The sequence below is a fragment of the Eleutherodactylus coqui genome, chromosome 7 (assembly GCF_035609145.1).
Source record: "Eleutherodactylus coqui strain aEleCoq1 chromosome 7, aEleCoq1.hap1, whole genome shotgun sequence".
In the NCBI taxonomy this organism is placed as follows: Eukaryota; Metazoa; Chordata; class Amphibia; order Anura; family Eleutherodactylidae; genus Eleutherodactylus; species Eleutherodactylus coqui.
This window is the reverse complement of record NC_089843.1, coordinates 98725725-98745771: the sequence shown is the minus strand read 5'-3', so window position 1 is coordinate 98745771 and position 20047 is coordinate 98725725. Positions and strand designations below refer to the sequence as shown.

The 20047-nt window shown below is 42.0% G+C and overlaps 1 protein-coding gene across 15 annotated transcripts in view; it reads right to left on the bottom strand.

The window, feature by feature from the left end:
* Nucleotides 1-20047, bottom strand: part of SORBS2 (sorbin and SH3 domain containing 2) — a 228832-nt gene that overhangs the window by 77876 nt on the left and 130909 nt on the right. For all 15 annotated transcript variants that reach the window (XM_066573447.1, XM_066573433.1, XM_066573436.1 and 12 more), the window contains 3 exons: nucleotides 16856-17028; nucleotides 3584-3650; nucleotides 703-747 (listed from right to left, as the gene is read on the bottom strand). In XM_066573447.1, coding sequence (XP_066429544.1) covers nucleotides 703-747; nucleotides 3584-3650; nucleotides 16856-17028 — 285 coding nt within the window. The remainder of the gene's footprint in view (nucleotides 1-702; nucleotides 748-3583; nucleotides 3651-16855; nucleotides 17029-20047) is intronic.

Here is a 20047-nt window from a genome sequence, read left to right as displayed (position 1 = left end):
TTTTCTTGGAGGACAGAGTAGGTCTGAAACTTTCTATTGGTAGATTTATAGTATGCTTATTTATTCTACAGAATGTTTAGTTTGTTTCGGCAAGGTATAAAATAATGTTAGGGTTTACTTAAATTATAAGGAGGTTAGGGTTAGATGTAGGGTTAACTTCAATAATAATAGAGTTATGGTTAGTTTTGGCAGAACTTAAAGTAAAAGGGTTATGGTTAAACCTAATATTCTTAGGGTAAGGAAATGTGTATAGAGTCATTTATTTTACACATTGCCGTCAAGTTGTAAGCTACAGTTTGGTCCTTTCACATGTTGTCTAAAACAAGCTAGACCCTCTGTAGAACACCCAGGAAATGTATAAAGATGACTTTATTTTATACATTGCCTTGGAGTTTTAGGCATTCTAAAGAACGTCTGCGTTTCACACCTTGTCTGCAAAATATATGCCATACGTAAAAACAAAAAGTGATGTGAACATGCCATAATTATGGCAATTTGGGGTTTGAAACAATCCATTATTTGAAACAGACACCAACGCTTTGTAAATAGAGGCTCCTGCTAGTTCAGCAGTGCAATCTGACATGACAAAGGCAGTATAGAACTCCTGTACATACATTACTATTCATTGACTTCTTACACAACAGGTCATTCATTCTGATAAATACCCTATTTATACTCGTACATATGGATGGAGTAACTCACCTGTATTATATGCATAGCCTGTATTAGAATAATCACTGTCATTGTCTGTAAAACAAACACAATCTCTGAGTCCTCTAATATGTCAGAGTCACATTTACTACAGGCTGAGAACAAACCAAGAATTACTTCCACCTTCTCCTTTGTGTCTCACGCTTCAGCTCATTTCACAGCTCATCTCACCTTAAAATGATTGCGCACCCATACATTCTCCTTGTTTGAGATTTGTCCTTGTCATATTACTGCATTTCAAGGCTTTGAACAATGAAATTGGCAGAGTCATACGGTAAACTCAAGTCCCAATGATAATGGGGGCACATAAATATCTGCCGAGTTCTCAATGAAGAAACGCCTGTAAGGGCTTGTTTAATATTTCACAAATGTAATCGTGATTTGTGACTTTTCTTTTAAGAGCCGTGATGCAAGACCAGAATTTCAATGAATTTATAGGAAGGTTGTGTCAGCAGAGGTTACACATGGCAGGACATTGGAATTTTAAAAACAATTCCATTATGTCCCTGACTGCCTCAGACTGGAAACCACTTTCTACATATGTTTCTATGTATACTCTCCAGACACAGGTAATTAGTGCTTTGGTAGGCTATCCCTAATTAATAATTTACTATGCTATTCAGGGCTCTTGGGTATCTCAAGTACTATTAGGGCATAGCTGCACTAGATGGCAAAATCCACAGCATAACTGCCAAAAATCAGCGGAATTTTAAAGAAATTATGTAATTTCTGTCATGGATTGCTGCAGAATGCTGAAGATTTACCAATTAAGTGAAATCCGCAACATAAATCGACATGCTGAGGATTTTAAATCTGCACCACAGGTCAATTTCCACACAGATTTTGTGTGATTTTTTTTTTCAACTGCATATGTGATTTGTTTAAATCTCATCCATTTAGCTACTGCTACAAATGCTGTACATTTTCTACACAGAAAATCCATCGTGAACCTGCCTTGTATGCTCATATATTTAGATACATCTAGATCTCTCCTGTGACATAATGCTTACAGGCTGCAGCAGCCCATTTACACAACATCACAAGCTGCTGCAAGCAATCGCAAACCCTAGTTCTGTCATTGGCTGAAGCAACCTATGACGTCCCATACACAGGCTACTACTACAGCCTGTAAACATTATGTCACAGGGAGTCCTATAGCGGTGCTCGACAAAGTGGAGAAGGGAGTATAAGCTACTTTATTATTATTTTCGAATAAGTTGGACAGCTCTTTTTAATGCTTTGATTTAAGCACTTGTCAACTAAAGCAATGGGCATAAGAGTAAACTTTGATTCACTGAAATGTATCCTGAAGATGGGTGAGTTGGTTCACTAGTTACAGGGGTTGTACCAAGATTACCCCCTATCCACAGGATCTCAATAACAGGGGTCCTACATCCCCCATCCTCCTTACTGGGGGCAGGAGGAGACTGAATAGAGAGCTGGTCATGCGAGCATGCTGATGCTCCATTCACTTTCAATGGGACTGCAGTGATAGCCGAGGGGCAAGCACTTTGGTATTTACCTCAGCCCCACTAAAATGAATAGAGCGTCGAGCGAGCATGCTCGGACAGCGCTCCATCCATTCTGACATCACTGCAGGGGAAGAAGCGACTCTGCAGGAGTCAAGAGAGGACATGGGATCTCTGTTCTTCAGATCGGTGGGTGTCCCAGTGTTAAGACCCCCACCCACCAGCAAGTTATCCCCTATTCTGTGGATAGAGAGTGACTTGTAATCTCAAAATAATAAACAAACATGGAGACCACTGGATGGTAAGGAATCCCAAAGCAATCCATTTAGAAAGCTGCAGCATGACACACAAATAAATACCAAGAACAATTTTAATCAAAGGCTGTATCCTTGGGAACATTGGGTCAGCTTAAAAATGGCTGCCTCTGATTTGTATAAGTGACACATCGAATATTCTCAACAACACAATCACTTTCAATTGAATAGGATGGCACTTGATTAGAAGCATAACTTGAAGCTCCGGTGTGCCAATGCAAAAATTGTAAGCGGGTCCCTCAACTATCACATTGTTGGAAGTACTGGTTGTAGAGGTACATCAGGTTACAGGGGTGACCTTTGCACCTTTACAGTTATGCCTGTAATCTACCTTACTACTACATAGGACCTCTCCTTCAAACTTAAAGGGATATTACGGTTGTGAAGCAAATGTTCAAAATTTCAGATATGAAAGGTGTTTGTGCCATGTTTATGCACAGCTATGTACCTTCTTATTCTGTCCTCCACTTTTGAGGTTTTCCCACATCGCTGTTTTCCAAGATGGCCACCACATCCGCGCTGCCATGCAGCTTGAAACTACAGTTAGCACAGTTCCCTGCTCTGTACTTCCTTCCTGTGCAGGTCCCCACTAAGCACTGCCCTATTATTGGTCAACAATCCGGTCCCGAGAGCTGGATAGAAAAAAAAGCCATCCCTGGTCACTCCTACTGAGCAAGCCCAACCGGTAGCGCTGGAATGCCTACAAGTCGTATCAGGGCAACCTGTGAATACCCACTTCTGAAGTGCCAGGAGAAGGTGATGCTTATAGAGCTACAGACACAAAATCCAAAGCAGAACCACATTGCAAACTTTAATAACATTTAATTAGCAATCATCTGACAGCAACTTTGCGTAACCAGTATGCTCCTTTAAATCTGACATTTTGCTGTCAAATAGATTCCAGTAGAGCCGTAAGGAAATTGATCTGTTTCTAGACCATGTAAATACGCAATATGAATTATAAGGTGTTTGTGTAGGTACTCTGCAGAGTCTGAGGTTTCAGGTGGAATTTGCCTTTAAGTGTCAGAAACAATACAGCCTGTGTCGACAAGAAGAAATCACTGCAGAATACAAAGAGCACCCACATACCTGGCTTGTGGACCATATGAATCTGCTTGAACATTGTCTTGTACCAGTCTTTTGGTCTGTCAACCGTCTGGTAAGAAAGATGAAAAGGCAAAATGACATTGTTTATAGAAGTAAAAATAATTATCAAGAAATCATCCAGAAGGATAAAAATACACCAAATTACCAATTTGTTGAGAAGGGCTACCAGATCACTAGATACTGACTGTGAATTATCTGTATGTAACTCCATGTCTGCGATCACTTCACTCTCTGCCTCCTGCGAGATGAAGTTTTGATCTGGGTGATCTTCTTATTGGCACACTGACATCTTTCCACAGTACAATACAAGAACTAATCCAACCTGTTGCACTACAATACCAGCCACATTTTTCCCTCTGCTACAGTATCTGCACAATGCAGCTTGTTACTTAAATTTATCAAAAAATGCACTAAAACATTCAACAATTAAATGGCGGTAGCATGCAATAGGAAATACAGCAGTATTCACACTTTAAAGCAAAGGATTGTCAGATGGACTGAAAAATGACATTCGTGTGCTGTACATTTCCTTTGGTCGCTATTAAAATGGTTGTTTGATGAAAAATGTTGCTTAGGCCTCATGCCCACGGCCGGATCGGATTCCGCCTGCAAAATTTTGCAGCGGAAGCAGACCCGGCGCCCCCCAGAGACCCTATACTCACCTCTCTGGATCCGCCGCAAGTGTCTCGCCCATCATAAATGCGCAGTGCAGCGCATGACATGCCGATGCTGGACTGTGACATGGATTCCCGCAATTTTTCCGCTGTGCCCACTGCGCAGAATATCGCGGGACGGACGGCTTTTCAATTGACTGCAATGACCGCAATTTTCCACACAGAAAAGAACATGCTGCGATTCTCCCCAGTGAGCAGAAAAATCGCAGTTGATTTCCGCTTGTGGGCAGGGGAGAATCATTTACCACAGCACGTCTATGGACCGACATTGCTGCAGAATTCGCGTCAGACGTATCTCCTGAAAAATGATAACGTTATGAATTTTGTTGTAAATGTGTTCTGGACAGAGGCGTATCAATGATCCTTGGTCATGAAAGGGTTAACTAGCATTCTGGATTCTCCTGCAGGCAGTAGTAAGGCTGGCTGTCCACAGGCAATCTGTCTTAGAGTGATCCGCGGCGATAAATCGCACGCAGAGCACGCATGACGCTTTCCATAGGATAACTATGGAAAGCGCAGCCCAATGGACACGAGCGAAAAATCGCTTGTAATTTTCCACTCGCATCTAAATGTCGCGGCATGCCACGATTCTCTACCATGAACCCATCATCAAGATAGGTTCATCACAGAAAATCGCAGTGACAGTAGTGCTCCCCCGCGGCGGAATACCTCTCGCGATATTCCGTCCCACCTGCGGACACTCAGCCTACGTCTTTCTGCATGTGTAATCTTATATATAAAATGCAAAATCTGTTTTTTTTGTTTGTCTCGCATACAAATTCCCAGTTCTGGTCCGATTTGAGTGAAATTTTGCATGAGCGTTCTTCAGCACCAGGTGACAAATACTATAGGTAATAATCGGAAACTCACAGACTTCCCCTGTAATTTTTGTTACCAATGGCAACCAATTACAGCTCAGCTTTCATTTCTTCTTCTGCTGAGGTAAAATGAAAGCTGCTCTGTGATTGGTTGCTATGGGCAACACAGATTTTTTTTTAAGACAGCTTTCCTAAGTGTGCGTTTCTGGGCTCATTTTTGTGGCCCACTTTATATATTCCAGGACTGCTATTCATAGAATCGCCGTGCAACACAAGGGTAAGTCACCTAGTTTGTCATAAAACAGGTCTAGGGGGATAATGCCATGTAAGATTTGCCTGCTAGAAACTGAACAACTCTACACAAATGTGCTATTCTTCATACCAGTTAATGAGCTTTTCAGTCATTTCAATCCACATATGGCTACATGATATGCTAATGAAGTGCATTTGTATCTCTCATTGCCTTAAGGAAGAATATGGCAATTGGCAGTGAAAACAACATGTATCAGTATTGGCGCACGCTGTGGTAATTGGCAATGTCCTGTTCCGTTCTTTAATATGTCATTTTCCCCACTGCTTTTTGGATGCCATAAATGAGACATAAGACTAGGATTGTAGCAATTTTCGAGAGCTTATAGTGGGATGTTGTTGCTTTGTGTTTAAGTGCATTTCCTGGTATATTCTGCACTGAGTCATAATCTGATATGCAGTCTATGTAGAATCAGCACTCTCAATAAATACCATGTCATTTACATAATTACAAACTTAAGTACAATATTTTTGGATTATAAAACACAACCAGGCTTAGATAACAAAATAATAGGAAAAATATTTCATGTTAATTAACACTAAGCTGGTGATCTACAAAAGTGAATGGGTTAATGTCAGTAACTTTAGTGGTCTAGGATAGAAGAGGGGGTTCATCATTAATACTTTTATGTCTTTCATGTCCTCAACTATAAAGACAGCATAGTGAAGAGTCGCCAGCAGTTTATGTGGCATTGGGAAACAAAGAGTGGTAATACGAAGAACAATAGTATGTTAGTGTATGTCTAAAACATAAACATTTATGGTGGATCTTTTCTGTATCAGTAGCTAGGGTGAGGAGCAAAGAGTAACTACTGCCACGGGATGGTGTATTAGGACCACTGTATAGTGCATTTATATTCCTCCAACAGATCTTGTGCCTCATTAACAAATGTTTATGCCTTATTCAGATGGCTTTTGACTGTCAGATTTTTGTGATGTGAATCTGACACCTTAATCCATAGCAGAACTCCAAGACTGAGCCTGAGAGTTCTGCTGCAGATTTTTGTGTGGGTCCACATGTAGATTTGGCTTTAGTTGATGGGATACATCTGCAAGCAGCTGCCCGACCCTAAACCCACATCAGGAATTGATCGTTTTCTTTTAGCAATGTGGATTTGAGAGTCTGTGCCATGCGAATTACGATGCGGATTTGCATAGCATTCAATGAAATGGTAAAACAGCTCAGATTTGAGCTTGCCCAAATCTACTGCAAAATTGCGCAGAGTAAACAGGGCAATATTATTATATAGTCGTTATACATCTGCGGTGACAGCATGCCATGTTACAGTGGGTGCTCCCTCAATCCATATGCCAGTACTATTAAACAGAATATCTCCTAAACAGTAGTGTTATCAGCTTCTGTGTACACTGAATCACTGGACTTGCAACCATTGTTTAAGGCCCATTTACACGCAATGATTATCGCTTAGAATTCGTTCAAGCGATGGCATATGAGTAATAATCATTGTGTGTAAACACTGCTATCGTTCACTCTTCGGCTGAATGATGATTTTAAGGTGAGCTTAAAATCCATCTTTCAGCTGGAGTGATAACAGGGACCGCACGCTGTGTTCTGCACAAGAGTTGGAGATTACATTGTATTCTATCAACAGGCCATGCGAGAACAGTGGAGTAGTGTGCAGAGCTGAGACCACATGCTGTGCTCTGCAAACAGCTCCTGAAGGCCCTTTTACACACAAATGAAGCTAATAAAGTGTTTATGCAAAGCGATCGCTAAAACTGTCAATCTTTCAATCATTTGAAAGATTGTCTTTGTGTGTAAATGTGCCTTCAGGATAATAGGGTGCTGCTATAACAGTAAATTACCCCAACAGTAGTTTGACCTGGGGGATCACAGCAGTGTCTCTACCTTCTAGCTGAACTTGTGCTTTCAGACAGTGCTGGGTACTGGGACAACTCCCAAAAACCCTGCTCCAAGCATCCCTCCAAACAGGCCGGGAAGCAGTAGCTCCTCTATAGTGGCTGCAAGAAGAGGCCATAGACAGGATATACAGTAAGTGGATCAGTTGACCACCCACCTCGCACACACTCCACTCTGTTTAATATCTGTGTGTGCCACCAGAGTATAACACACACAGAGACTTTTAACAAGACTTTCTTTTTTGCTAAAAAGTGTCTTATAGTTCAAACATATTGTAATCCACGTATAAAAGGTTGTACTCTCCCAGTCAATATTAACTTTGTTATATCTTGCCCCTTATTATAGAAACACAAGCATTTTTTTAGATGTACAATATATGGTTATGTATAATCCCTACAGCAGTATACTGTAATAAGTATATGTACAATGTGTGCAATAAAATGGCTTCAATATAGAACAGGTAAAGGGTAGCACAGAAATTTAGAGCGCACCCAGTAAGCAAAACAGAAATATGCTGAAAAGATAATAGCAACGCATCTAGTAGAAATGATCTATTAACAAGACCGTCTTTAGTTACTCCTCACCACCCCAGCCCTGCAGCCTTTCTGTGTGGACACCACATTTTCTTCATAGCATACATTGTAGTAATGAATGAGCTGCACTGCCCACAATATTGTTACATCAGCTTCAGAATAAAACTGTACAACAAAGAGGACTGACTGGCAATAAAGGGACAGAGCAAGGCAAATGCCTAGCGTAGGCCTGGTCATGAGCAGGTTTATAGGGAAGGGCAGGGATAAAGCATAGGACTGTTAATCTGTGTGTGGGAAAGTGTAATGTAGAAAAGGGGGCTAAATCTAGATTGGTGGAGACAGCTGGAGGGGAGGCTGTTACCTGTATTAATACAGGAAGAAGGTGGAGCCTCCCTTTCCCTTCTTGCTAGAGCAGAAAACACCATGCCCGGCCTAAAGAGAACCCTTGGTAGGGATCAAGTGGAGGCTTTGGAATGAACACTGACTGTCGCAGCAGCAACGACGTCTTTGATGACACTTATTGTGGGGTCGTTGTGACCCATCTGGAGCATATAGCCCTTGGTCATGAAGGAAGCTTTACTGATGGTTCTTCTGTGAAGAATCAGTGGTTGGAGAACCCTGACATATTCGTCAATCCTGATTCGGCATGCTATGACTGGAGAGGTTTTGTAAGATAAAGGGTGGTTTCACATCTGCATTGGAACTTCCTGTCGGGGGGTTTGCCACAGATCTGACTCAAAATACCGGAGCAGCGCTTTTTCTTTCGTCTAAAAGCTGAGCTGCTTATTCCACTTGCAATGATCAGCTATAACAAAACCACTGCCAGGTGGAATAAATAACACTGATTATATCCTTACAATGGCACCTGTCAGGAGTGAGATAGATTAGACAGCAACTAAACAGTCAGTTCTTGAGGTTGTTGTGTTGGAAGCAGGAAAAATGAACAACAGTAAGGACTTGAGCAGCTTTGATAAGAACCAATTTATAATGGCTACACAACTAGGTCATAACATCTCCAAAGCAGCAGGTCTTGTGGGGTATTCCTAGCATGCAGTAGTTAGTACCTACCAAAAGTGGCTCAAGGAAGAACAACTAGTGAACCAGCAAAAGAGTCATGGGCACCCCACGACTGATTGATGCATGTGAGGAGTGAAGACTAATCTTTTTGGTGTGATCCTACAGAAGAGCTAAATTGGTACATAATGATGAAATAGTTAATGCTGGCTATGATAGAAAGATGTCAGAACACACAGAACCTTGCAGCTTGCTGTGTGTGGGGCTGCTAACCAGTGTTCACTTCCAAAAACGTCACAATATTCATATGAGCATCAGAAATGGACTATGCAACATGGGGACAAAGTGGATTGGGCTGATGAACCACATTTTCATTTATATCATGTGAATGGCTGGGTACATGTGCACCACTTTACTGGGGAAGTAATGGCACCAGGATGGACTATGGGAAGAAGACAGGCTGGTGGAGGAGTCTGATGTTCTAGGCAATATTCTTTTGGGAAATCTAAGGCCTGGGGATTCCTGTGGATGTTACTTTGACATGTACCAGCTACTTAAACATTGCTGCAGACCAAGTACCCCCCCCCCCCCCCTCATGGCAACAAAATTCCCTAATGGCAAATTGCCTCTTTCAGCAGGATAATACATCCTGCTACACTGCAAAATTGTTCAGAGATGGTTTGATGAACATAGCAAAGATGTCAAGGTGATGATTTAAAGAATCTTCTGCTAACATCTTGGTTCCAGATACCAGAGGACACCTTTAGAAGTGTTGTACAGTCCATGCAGCGACATGTCAGATTGTTTGAGCAGTGTAAGGGGGGTGAGCAGTGCTTCTCAACACCCTTTTCACAGTCTGCCGTGGCCCGAGTGCCGCAGTTTATTCCCTGTCCCTTGTGGACCCGTAACCCAGCTGTGGAGAAGAGAAACCAACAGAGTGCCAGGTTGCTGTGGCACATGCCAGTGCCATGTAGAGAGCCCCTCTAAAGGCCAGGAGCCACGGACAGGGAGGGGAGGTGGAGGAAGAATGTCTGGGCTGTAGTTAACAGGGTCAGTAACAGCCAAGGCCAATTGTATTATGTGACTTGCGGGCTGGCCCAGGTCGGGAAAGTGATGTGTGCAAATAGGAAACGCTATGTTCAGAGAAGAGTTATCAAGATGGTGAGTGGTCTGCAAACCATAGCCTATGAGGAACGGTTAAAGGATCAGGGAATATTGAGCTTGCAAAAAAGAAGGCTGTGAGGAGACTTAATAGCGGTCTGCAAATATCTAATGGGCTGTCACAGTGCAGAGGGATCAGCTCTATTCTAATTTGCAAAAGGAAATACTAGAAGCAATGGGATGAAACTGAAAGGGAGGAGAAACAAATTAGATAGGGAGGGTGATCAATGAGTGGAACAGGTTACCACGGGAGGTGGTGAGTTCTCCTTCAATGGAAGTGTTCAAACAAATGCTGGACAAATACCATCTGTCTGGGATGATTTAGTGAATCCTGCACTGAGATTAAGGCTGGTCCAGATGACCCTGGAGGTCCCTTCCAACTGTACCATCCTATGATTCTATGATGTTGAACGTTGCATTATAACCACTGCATTACAAGTATTACGTGCCCTCCCGCAGGATGTTAAGGAAATGTTGTTATACGTGTGCAGTAAACCATGTTAAAGTTCTAACACACTGTGTGATGTAAGGGCATAGCAACATACTTGACAATATAAGTGTTCGGTAAAGGTGTTTGTAGCCTGAGAGACCTGTGACAAAGCGGTATGTGTAACGTGGTTGCTGTGTAATAGCGTCTACGATGTATTGGATCTCATTTGTAGATACGGGGCTCCTACGGTATGGAAAGATGTTTAGGCAATGTGTAATAGAGTTTGTAATGGCTTATGGCCAGATTGAGAAAGTCAGGTTTCTCATTGTGGCCCAGATCGGTGCAGAGTAAAAGTATATACCCAAGTATTGCTATGTAAGCTATACCGTGTGACGTTCAGGTAATGTTTAAGCTATTCATGCCCTCCTGTGGAGTTTTAAACCATCTAACTTCTGGTTTTTGTAAAGTTTGTTGTTTAAAAAAATGTGTGCTGCCTCTGCCTTCATCTGTCACCGCTGCGCCAAAGTACCATCCAGCTGTTATAGCACAAGGGAGATCTACACAATATTAGATGCGTGTATACTGGTAATTATTTTAAGTAAGATTAGTAAAATTTCTTCAAGCTGACTGCCTTTGAAAATTCATATTTATCTTTGAGCTGAATACATTCTCCGGTGTCTATCAAATTATATTTAAACCCATCTGAATATAAAAAATGATATGGAGAATAAATTGTCTTTTCACTGTATTCTCTACAGATATTTTGGAATAAAAGGGGATCATGGGATTAGAAAAAATTGAATTCTAGTCATAGAAAAAAATAACCTGGCAGGTATTGGTTTAAAGAAGAGATATTGCACCTAGCAAGCTGCAATGAGATGAAAGTATTTTATCTAAAACTTTGTCCCTCACGTCTACTATAGTGGGAATATAATTATCTACCATATTTGATTTAATCTTGTTCCCAATGATAAGGTACCTTACCTGCTTGCCATATAAATGCTGCACTATAAGGTTTAGTTCAAGCATATGTTCATCTTTGAATCCAATTAACACATAATTATATAGCCTAGAATGAATAAAGTTTAGTAACTTTGTACATACAGTACATTACTTGGGGTCTTATTCACATCAGTATTGGAGGATCCATTCAGAACCTCCCTCTCTGGATTTTTCTACAATACAGGAAGACTAACGCTGTATGCAGTGCTACTTCATCCTGTAAGATGCAACCCAGTTGCGTGGAAACCGAACGAGTCCCATTATAGTCGGTGAGGGCTATTCTGCACCATTCAGTTCAATCATAGGACGGATCAGTTCGGCTAATGGGTGGCTTTTTCCTGCAGAAAAACTGTACCCTTTGGCGCAGCTGTGAACAAGACCTTATCTTGTCATTCGCATTAAAAAAATGCAATGTTAAAATGGGTCGCGCCCATAGGAAATCATTGGGCTCCCACAGGTAATTAAATACCTGCGGATGTAATTTTCCCATGGCATGCGGATCGCACGCACGGGAAAACAACCGCAGCATGCTCCATTTTTGTGTGGTTTTCCTGCACGGACGGCTCCTTCAGCTTCCATTAAAGCCAATGGAAGCCGTCCGGATCTGCAGCAAAAACGCAGCTGTGACTTCCTCCGTGCCGCGGACTGTAGAAAAGTAGGAGTTTAAAAAAAAAGATGGCATGGCGCATGTGCGCAGCACGCCGCCGGCGTCCTGAGCGCATCTGCTGCGCAGAAGAAAGAATATCCGGCCTGCAGGGAGGAGAACCCCGCAGCATCCAGAAACCATATGGGCCGGTGGACATCATGCCTTACAGTCTAAAAAATACTTTAGAGCTGCATTCATGATTATGCTAGTTGTCATTGGAAGCATACCACAAACTTGGTAACATATATCTCCCTAACAGTTTTAGTTTGACCCTATGATGCTGCATATTACATGTTGTAAAAACTATATTTCTGAGCATGCAGAATTGTAAATGCAAGTCTGAACAATACAAAATAGGTTGTAACTCAAAATCACTATAGAAGAGCTAGTACAGCATATTTACAAAGTTTACTTATTTTTTAACATACAGTCATGAAAAAAAATAAGTACACACCACATATGAAAAAAAATATCTGATCCTTAGTAGGTTTTAAAATTTGGTAAAAACAACCTCAGATGAACAACAACACATCATTATTTAACAAAAACTAGGCCAAAATCCAAAAGAATGTGTGAAAAATTAAGTACACACTTACTGCTTCTATAGAAATTAAAAGGATAAGTAGCAGCCAGCTGCTGCTAATCAAATGGCTGTGATTAATTGGCCATCAGCAAGTGTTACTACCTCTATAGAAGTGGAATGTTTGGCAGTTTGCTGGTCTGGAGCCTTCAGACTTGTGTTTTCACACAATGCCAAGGAGGAATACATCAGCAGTGATCTTGGAGAAGCAGTTGTTGCTGTCCATTAATATGAGAAGGATTTTATGGCCATTTCCAAACAAAATTGATTCCATCATTCCACAGTGAGAAAGATTATTTACAAGTGGAAAACATTCAAGAGTGCTGACAATCTTCCCAGGAGAGGACGTCCCAGACAATTCACCCTAATTCAGACTGTGCAATGCTCTGATTAATTGCAAAAACCCAAGAACTACAACTCAAGAGTCTAACGGGCGTACTTAGCATTTGAAATGTTCAAGCTCGTGACAGTGCAATTAGATAACGACTGAACAAGTATGTCTTATTTAGAAGGGTTTCTGGGAGAAAAGTCTCTTCCTTTTAAAAAGAACATGACAGAACGGCTAAAGGTTCCAACTAAACAAACCACAAGGCACGCGACCTACAGGTGACGTCATTTTCGCACGCCACGGAGGCGGCTGGCACTGGAGCGCGACAGCCTAATTGGAAGTAAGATTTCTGTGTGTTTATATATGTGAGTTCCTAGATTATAATGTTTATCATTGAAGAAGGCCTTTGTGGCTGAAACGCATTGTGTGTCTGAATAAATTTGTTTAAACTTGTTCCTGTCTCTGGATGGAAGGAGCACAGAGGGTTTTTTCTTCTACTTTACTGGTAATATTTGGAAGGGATTCTGGGAGGAAAAGCTCTTCTTTTTGAAAAGAACATGGCAGCACGGCTAAAGTTTGCAAAGTTTTAACTAAACAAATAACAAGGTTTCTGGAACAATGCCCTTTGGACAGACGAAACCAAATTGGAGATGTTTGGCCATAATACCCAGCATCATGTTTGGCGAAAAGCAACACTGCTTATCAGCACAAACCCCTCATGTCAAGCACGGTGGTGGAGGGGTGACGATTGTACTCTTCTGTATATCAAAGTATTCTAGATTCAAATTTGAGGCCATCTATCCTAAAGCTTAGCTGTAACAGGGTTATGTAATTGGACAAGGATCCCAAGCACACCAGCAAATCTACATCAGGATGGCTGAAAAAGAATCAAGGTGTTTCAGTGGCCCAGTCAAAGTCCAGACCTCAACCCAATTGAAATGCTGTGGAAGGACCTTAAGAGAGCGGTGCATAAATGAATGTCCACAAGCATCATTATAGTAAAGTAACGTTGTAAGGAAGAGGCGGTCAAAATTCCTGCAGAACGATGTCATAGACTGATAAAGTCATACAGAAAATGATTAAAGGTTGTCCCGCGGCAGCAAGTGGGTCTATACACTTCTGTATGGCCATAATAATGCACTTTGTAATGTACATTGTGCATTAATTATGAGCCATACAGAACTTATAAAAAGTTTTTCACTTACCTGCTCCGCTGCTGGCGTCCTCGTCTCCATGGTTGCCGTCTAATTTTCGCCGTCTAAAATGGCCTAATGGCCAAATTAGACGCGCTTGCGCAGTCCAGGTCGTCTTCTTTCTTCAATGGGGCTCCGTGTAGCTCCGTGTAGCTCCGCCCCGTCACGTGCCGATTCCAGCCAATCAGGAGGCTGGAATCGGCAATGGACCGCACAGAAGAGCTGCGGTCCACGGAGGTAGAGGATCCCGGCGGCCATCTTCAACCGGTAAGTATTGAAGTCACCGGAGCGCGGGGATTCAAGTAAGCGCTGTACTGTTCTTTTTTTCAGTCCCTGCATCGGGGTTGTCTCGCGCCGAACGGGGGGGGGGGGGGGTTGAAAAAAAACAAAAACCCGTTTCGGCGCGGGACAACCCCTTTAAATCAAGTTACTGCAACCAAGGGTAGTTCTACTAACTGATTCATGGGGTGTACTTCATTTTTCACACATTGTTCTGCATTTTAGCCTAGGTTTTGTCACTGGCCAACACGTATTTTGGTGCAGAGCGTTTGACAGCTGTTATAAGGTATATTTTGTGCCCTGATTTCAAATATGCCATCCATTTTCCCCTATCAGCTCTAGTTTCTGTGATATAGGCACCGACTGAATTTTGTTACCATATTCCATATTAGACATATGATTGATATAATTAAACAAATACCGTACAAATTAGTGTTTTTTTTCTACAATATTGTGATACAAAGAACAAAACAAAGTGGACTATGTAACAATTTATTTTATCGAATCAAATTAACGACAACCATGTTCTCCCTCACAGGCCACTGTCATTTCACCCAGTGCTCTTGTTTGGCCCTAGTGTCCCAGAGGCACATAAAACATGGATATTTTGTGTACCCGCTTTGTTGGCCTAATGGGAAATTGATAGAGATGAGCGAGCATACTCGTTAAGGGAAAATACTCGAGCGAGTATCGTCCTTTTCGAGTACCTGTCTGCTCAGCAGAAAAGACTCGGGTGCCGGCGGGGGTGAGCAGTGGGTATGCTGAGTGCTTCACTGGCTGGTCACCAGCAGTGTGTAGCAGCTGCGGGAAAGGAGGAAAGGATGCCGGCCTAAGATCACCCCAGTTGTCCTGAAGAGGAGAGGACAGCCGCTGCTATCATTCACCTCACAGCCGTCTCACATGGACCCCCACTGGCAAAGCGGACAGCAGCTTCCAGGACCTGTGGTGATGTCACCAGTGTCGGAGGAGTCAGCAATCACATAGTACCCTAGTGTGTGTGTATTCTAGTACTCTAGCGTGTGTGTAGGAGTGGCCAAAGGGGCTACAAATAAATTTTCACGTAGCGCAGGAAATGTGTTATATTTGGAAAGATTACACCAAGGGGCTAGTTCATGTATGGAAATGTGTTTTGCAGCTGTATGCAGCACGATTTAAGAAGAAGGGAGGGGTCCAAGCTGAACTTTTGCACCTGGGCCCCTGAGCCTTTAGGTATGCCCCTGAACACAATGATTGTATAGCTACAACACCCCACAACACCTCGGGCGACAAATGTACACAACCATTCCTCACTACTGGTCGGGACAAACTAAATGTACGAATAAGATTGGCTATGTGACGCAGCATGGCTGGCAATGCGCATGCGCCGAAACTATAGCTGATGGAGAGAAACTGTTTGCATATTTGCAAATAAAAGGTCAAATATACACTAAATCAGTTGTAACATTCCCGGCACCAAACAATTTTTTCAATTTTGTTGGCCAGTGAATCAATCACATGATGTAATTTCCCATGTGTTGTTGTTCTTCTGAGGTTGTATTTACCTAATTTTAAGACCTTCTAGATATTTTGTTTCTTATGTCCTGACATGTAAAATCACAGAATTCAAAGAGGGTGTACTTAGTTTTTCTCATGACCATATATTAAGGCCTCCCTCACACAGGCGTTCGCAAAAATGCTGCGGGTTTAGCTGTTTTGGCATGCGTTTTGGCTGCATTTTCAGCACAGCTGAAAACATAGCCAAGGAAGCTGAAGAAAAAAAGCAATACTCACCTAGCAGGCACCTCCTGGGTCGCTCTGGCTACTCTTCAGCGTTCCTGCAAGCTTCCCCCCACCACCAGCAAGAGATTGCTCTCATTTGCTCTAGCCAGTCAGAGCCGGTGCTCAATGCACCAATCACAGCCTTACGGTCATATTGCTTTTTTTTTCACATAGTGTAGCTAGGAAGTTTTAACGTTGTAAAAAAAAGCGGTACCAAGTTGTGCCATGTTTTCAGCAGCGCTTTCATTTCAATGGGTGACGCACACTCCCAAAAATAGAACAAACATTGCTTTAAAATCACTGCGTTTAAACCATGCTTTAACCCTGGTCTGAGAAGCCCCATTTAAATGAATGGCAGCGTTGTACAGCTGTTAGCACAGCGCTGAAAACGTAGCAATAAATGCTAAAAAACACCTGTGTGAGGGACACCTAACACTGTTAAATGCTGTTCAAAAGTGGATTTATTTGAACAGCCATGAAAGCCATAAACATATTATTTCCACTTGCAATAACATTTGAGGAACAAGTAACTCAGTATCTCTGAGAACTCATTCACTATACATTGACACTACTAACTTGATATTTCCTGAGGAGAAAATACTGCACTCATCAAGCATGAAAAATAGGTAATAGATTTTAACTCCTACCGTCCTAATAGCCGTTGGTATTCCAGATTCATCAATGGGTCCAATCCCTGCATAGTGTGGTGCTTTAAAAACAGTGACTTTTTTCTCTTCTTCTGAGGTCCTGCAGATTGGGATGGTGCTGCTGCTTCGGGTCACTTCTGACTGGTACTGCTGGGAGAAAGACTCCGTAGAGTCTATACACAAAGGAAAATCAGTTAGAGAGAAATGTAGGAGAAATAGCACAATCAAAGACAAGCAGACATCCCAATATTTCAGATGGTCAAGAAGGGGCTGTCCTAGAACAGAAGTTATCCCCTATCCATAGGGACATTCATTTCGATTGGACTGCTGGAAAACATTGCTATCTGCAGCAGTCCCACTGAAATGAATGACATTGTGTTGCACGTGTGACCACAGCTCCATTTATTCAGGGACCTTCAGGAGTTCCATTTTCGTGATCCATTGAGGTCCCAGCAGTTAGACCCCCACAGATCAGTTATAGGATGGGAGATAACTGCTATTCATGGGACAGCCCAGTTAAGGTTTGACGAGCAATATGTCCAGTTCTTATTTTACATGTTACATGTTTTTTTCAGTGGTGTGAACATAACATCATGCTTTTTATCCCAGTGCCTGTGCATGGGGATTACAAAAACCCTAATTGCATACATTTTATACTGATTTTAAGAAGAACCCCAAAGAGCACCATGCACTGTGTGTAGAGCTGCAGAGGACGAATAGCCTTCTGCCCACTCAATATTGGGTATTTCTATACAAATGTGGTCCCGACTGTTTCCCTTTCCAGTCTAGCCCTGGCATGTGCCTTCCTGTACTCTTAGCTTATAATACAAGCCTCGAAGACTGATATTTTATCTGTCTTTCAGTGACAAGGGCAAACGTTATCTACAAGAGGAATCATTGTTAAAATTCCTACCACTATACTACATAATAGAAAATGAGAAGATAAGTCATTCCTATTGAAAGTATAACCAGCTTGTTATTTAGTATCACGAATATATTGCTAAATGATCTGGACAAGCTTGTAGATGGGACAGAACGGAAGAGAGAATATGAAGTGACTGCTTGTTGTGCTTCCCGACAATCATCAGTTGTGTAACAATATAGAAAGAGCAGAGATAAAACTCAGTTTTTACTACTTTACTAGAGCTAAGACACAGGATATTTACTACTGCCAGTCTGAAAGGGAGAATAAAGCTTTCCCATCATTCATTACCCTAAGCCGTCATATAACATCCTGCTGCCACACAATGGAACATTTCATTTTTCAGCGCACGAGTATAAAAGGTTATACAAATTAGGGTGGGCCCTGGAGGCCAGTGAAAAGCAACGTCAGGAACAATAAGTGTTTCAAATAACGCACGCAGAAGCCAATTGTTTGATTCTGGCAGAATATCACAGGCCTTTTTTGTTTCAGAATCTCTTCTTTGTAGTTACGCTGAAATTAAGCACATTCCTGATGCGGCACACAGGACATATTCACAGAGGAGCAGCCTCCTGACACACCTCTTCATACTCACCCACACTGGGAATTGCACTTCTCATTAAACTTTAAGAAGAAATCAATTGCAAAGTATATAATTATGGCATTGAAAATAGGTTAGCAGGTGGAGAACCTGGATAGTGGGGTCTGACATAAAGCAGATAACTAAAAAAAAAACTCTACACGGAACATGCCGCACTTCTAATTGTTATCGCTCAACCTTGTGTCTTAATTAGAAAGTACTGATGGACCAGGTATGGCCTCCAGTGGCCCATATTGTGACTCAATAATGTCCCCTACAATACAAGAGGGCCTCAAAGGTCCAGTAGAAGAAGTAGGAGCTGATTTGGAGCAAATCACTTACAACAAGGGTCAATTTGTGTTGGTTAATTTACGAATAAGCTATAAGACCTTATTGATAAACTATTATATGTGTACATATTACAGTGAACATAAAAGTGGTGTTATGTCTAAGGCAGACGCAAATATTATGTCCTAATAGGACGGATATACCTACAAGGTACAAATGCGGATGACACAAAACAGTACATAGGGAAACACAAAATTGGGGGAATTGGGAATCATAAAAGTGACCTGGGGCGAACCTGACCCTCCCAGGATAATGACAGGAAATGTGGCAAACCTTAATGTTACTCGAGTATATGATCCACCAATAATAAATGAACAGGATATACGATGTGACTACACCCCATATAATAATACACCAAACAGACTTCTCTGAACTCAGACGCAGGACTGGACAATAAACTGCCGACTGACAGAGTATAACAGGTGTTCTGTGTGAGGAGCAACCGGAATAAATTGGCTAGAAAACACACCTCCCAGCCGACCAATGCAACCACATACCAGCAGAGGAGTGTCAGTGTTAAGCACCGAAATGAGACTGAGCATGGAGCGGCATGAGGATCATATGGGCTAGAGCTGACGCCATGATGTCACCCCGGCTACAATTCTCCAACGTGGCCGGTGAGCTGTGACAAGTGGACATGTATATGTCCTGTGTAGGTGGGTCCTCAGAATCATTTTTCCTGATGGATCCAGTAACAGAAATTATGTCAGAACTCTGTTTTTTTTTTAACTCAGCCATTATAGGTTTTATTGGACTAGGGTAGCTAAGAGAAGTATTTTACAAGGTGACGCAGGGAGAATGGGCGAACATCTGCAGCATCAATGCCTGCTGTTCTTGCTGAGATAATATAAGATCCCGTGTTGTCATATCCCACATAATGTCTCCATACAGGTGAATGCAATGTAATGCAAACACTGTAGCCTAAGGTGCAATACTGTGAAAGAATCAAGTAGCCTTTAGTCCCTGACCTAGTAGGCTTTTTAGTGCATGGATTGTTTTTACATAACTAAAGGATTTACAGTTTTGAGAGCTAAAGATAGGGCTGCTATTCTGCGCAAGTCAATGTAAAATATGGCTATCTTCCTATGTGCTGTGAAAGATCCTCACTTCTACATCTGCCCACTGAAGTCCAGCTCAGTGATTCTGAATATCAGGTCCAGTAGGACACTGGACAGTAAGTGAATTATCCTACAGTTCTTACACAGACAGACATGACGTCTCAGGTACTACACGGTTCCTAGTAGGTCTGACCTTTAATATACCACTAACACGCTGCCAATAAGAGCAGCAGTGTTACAACATGAATAATGGGGCAGTGTAGTGCCTGATGCTAATACTGTAT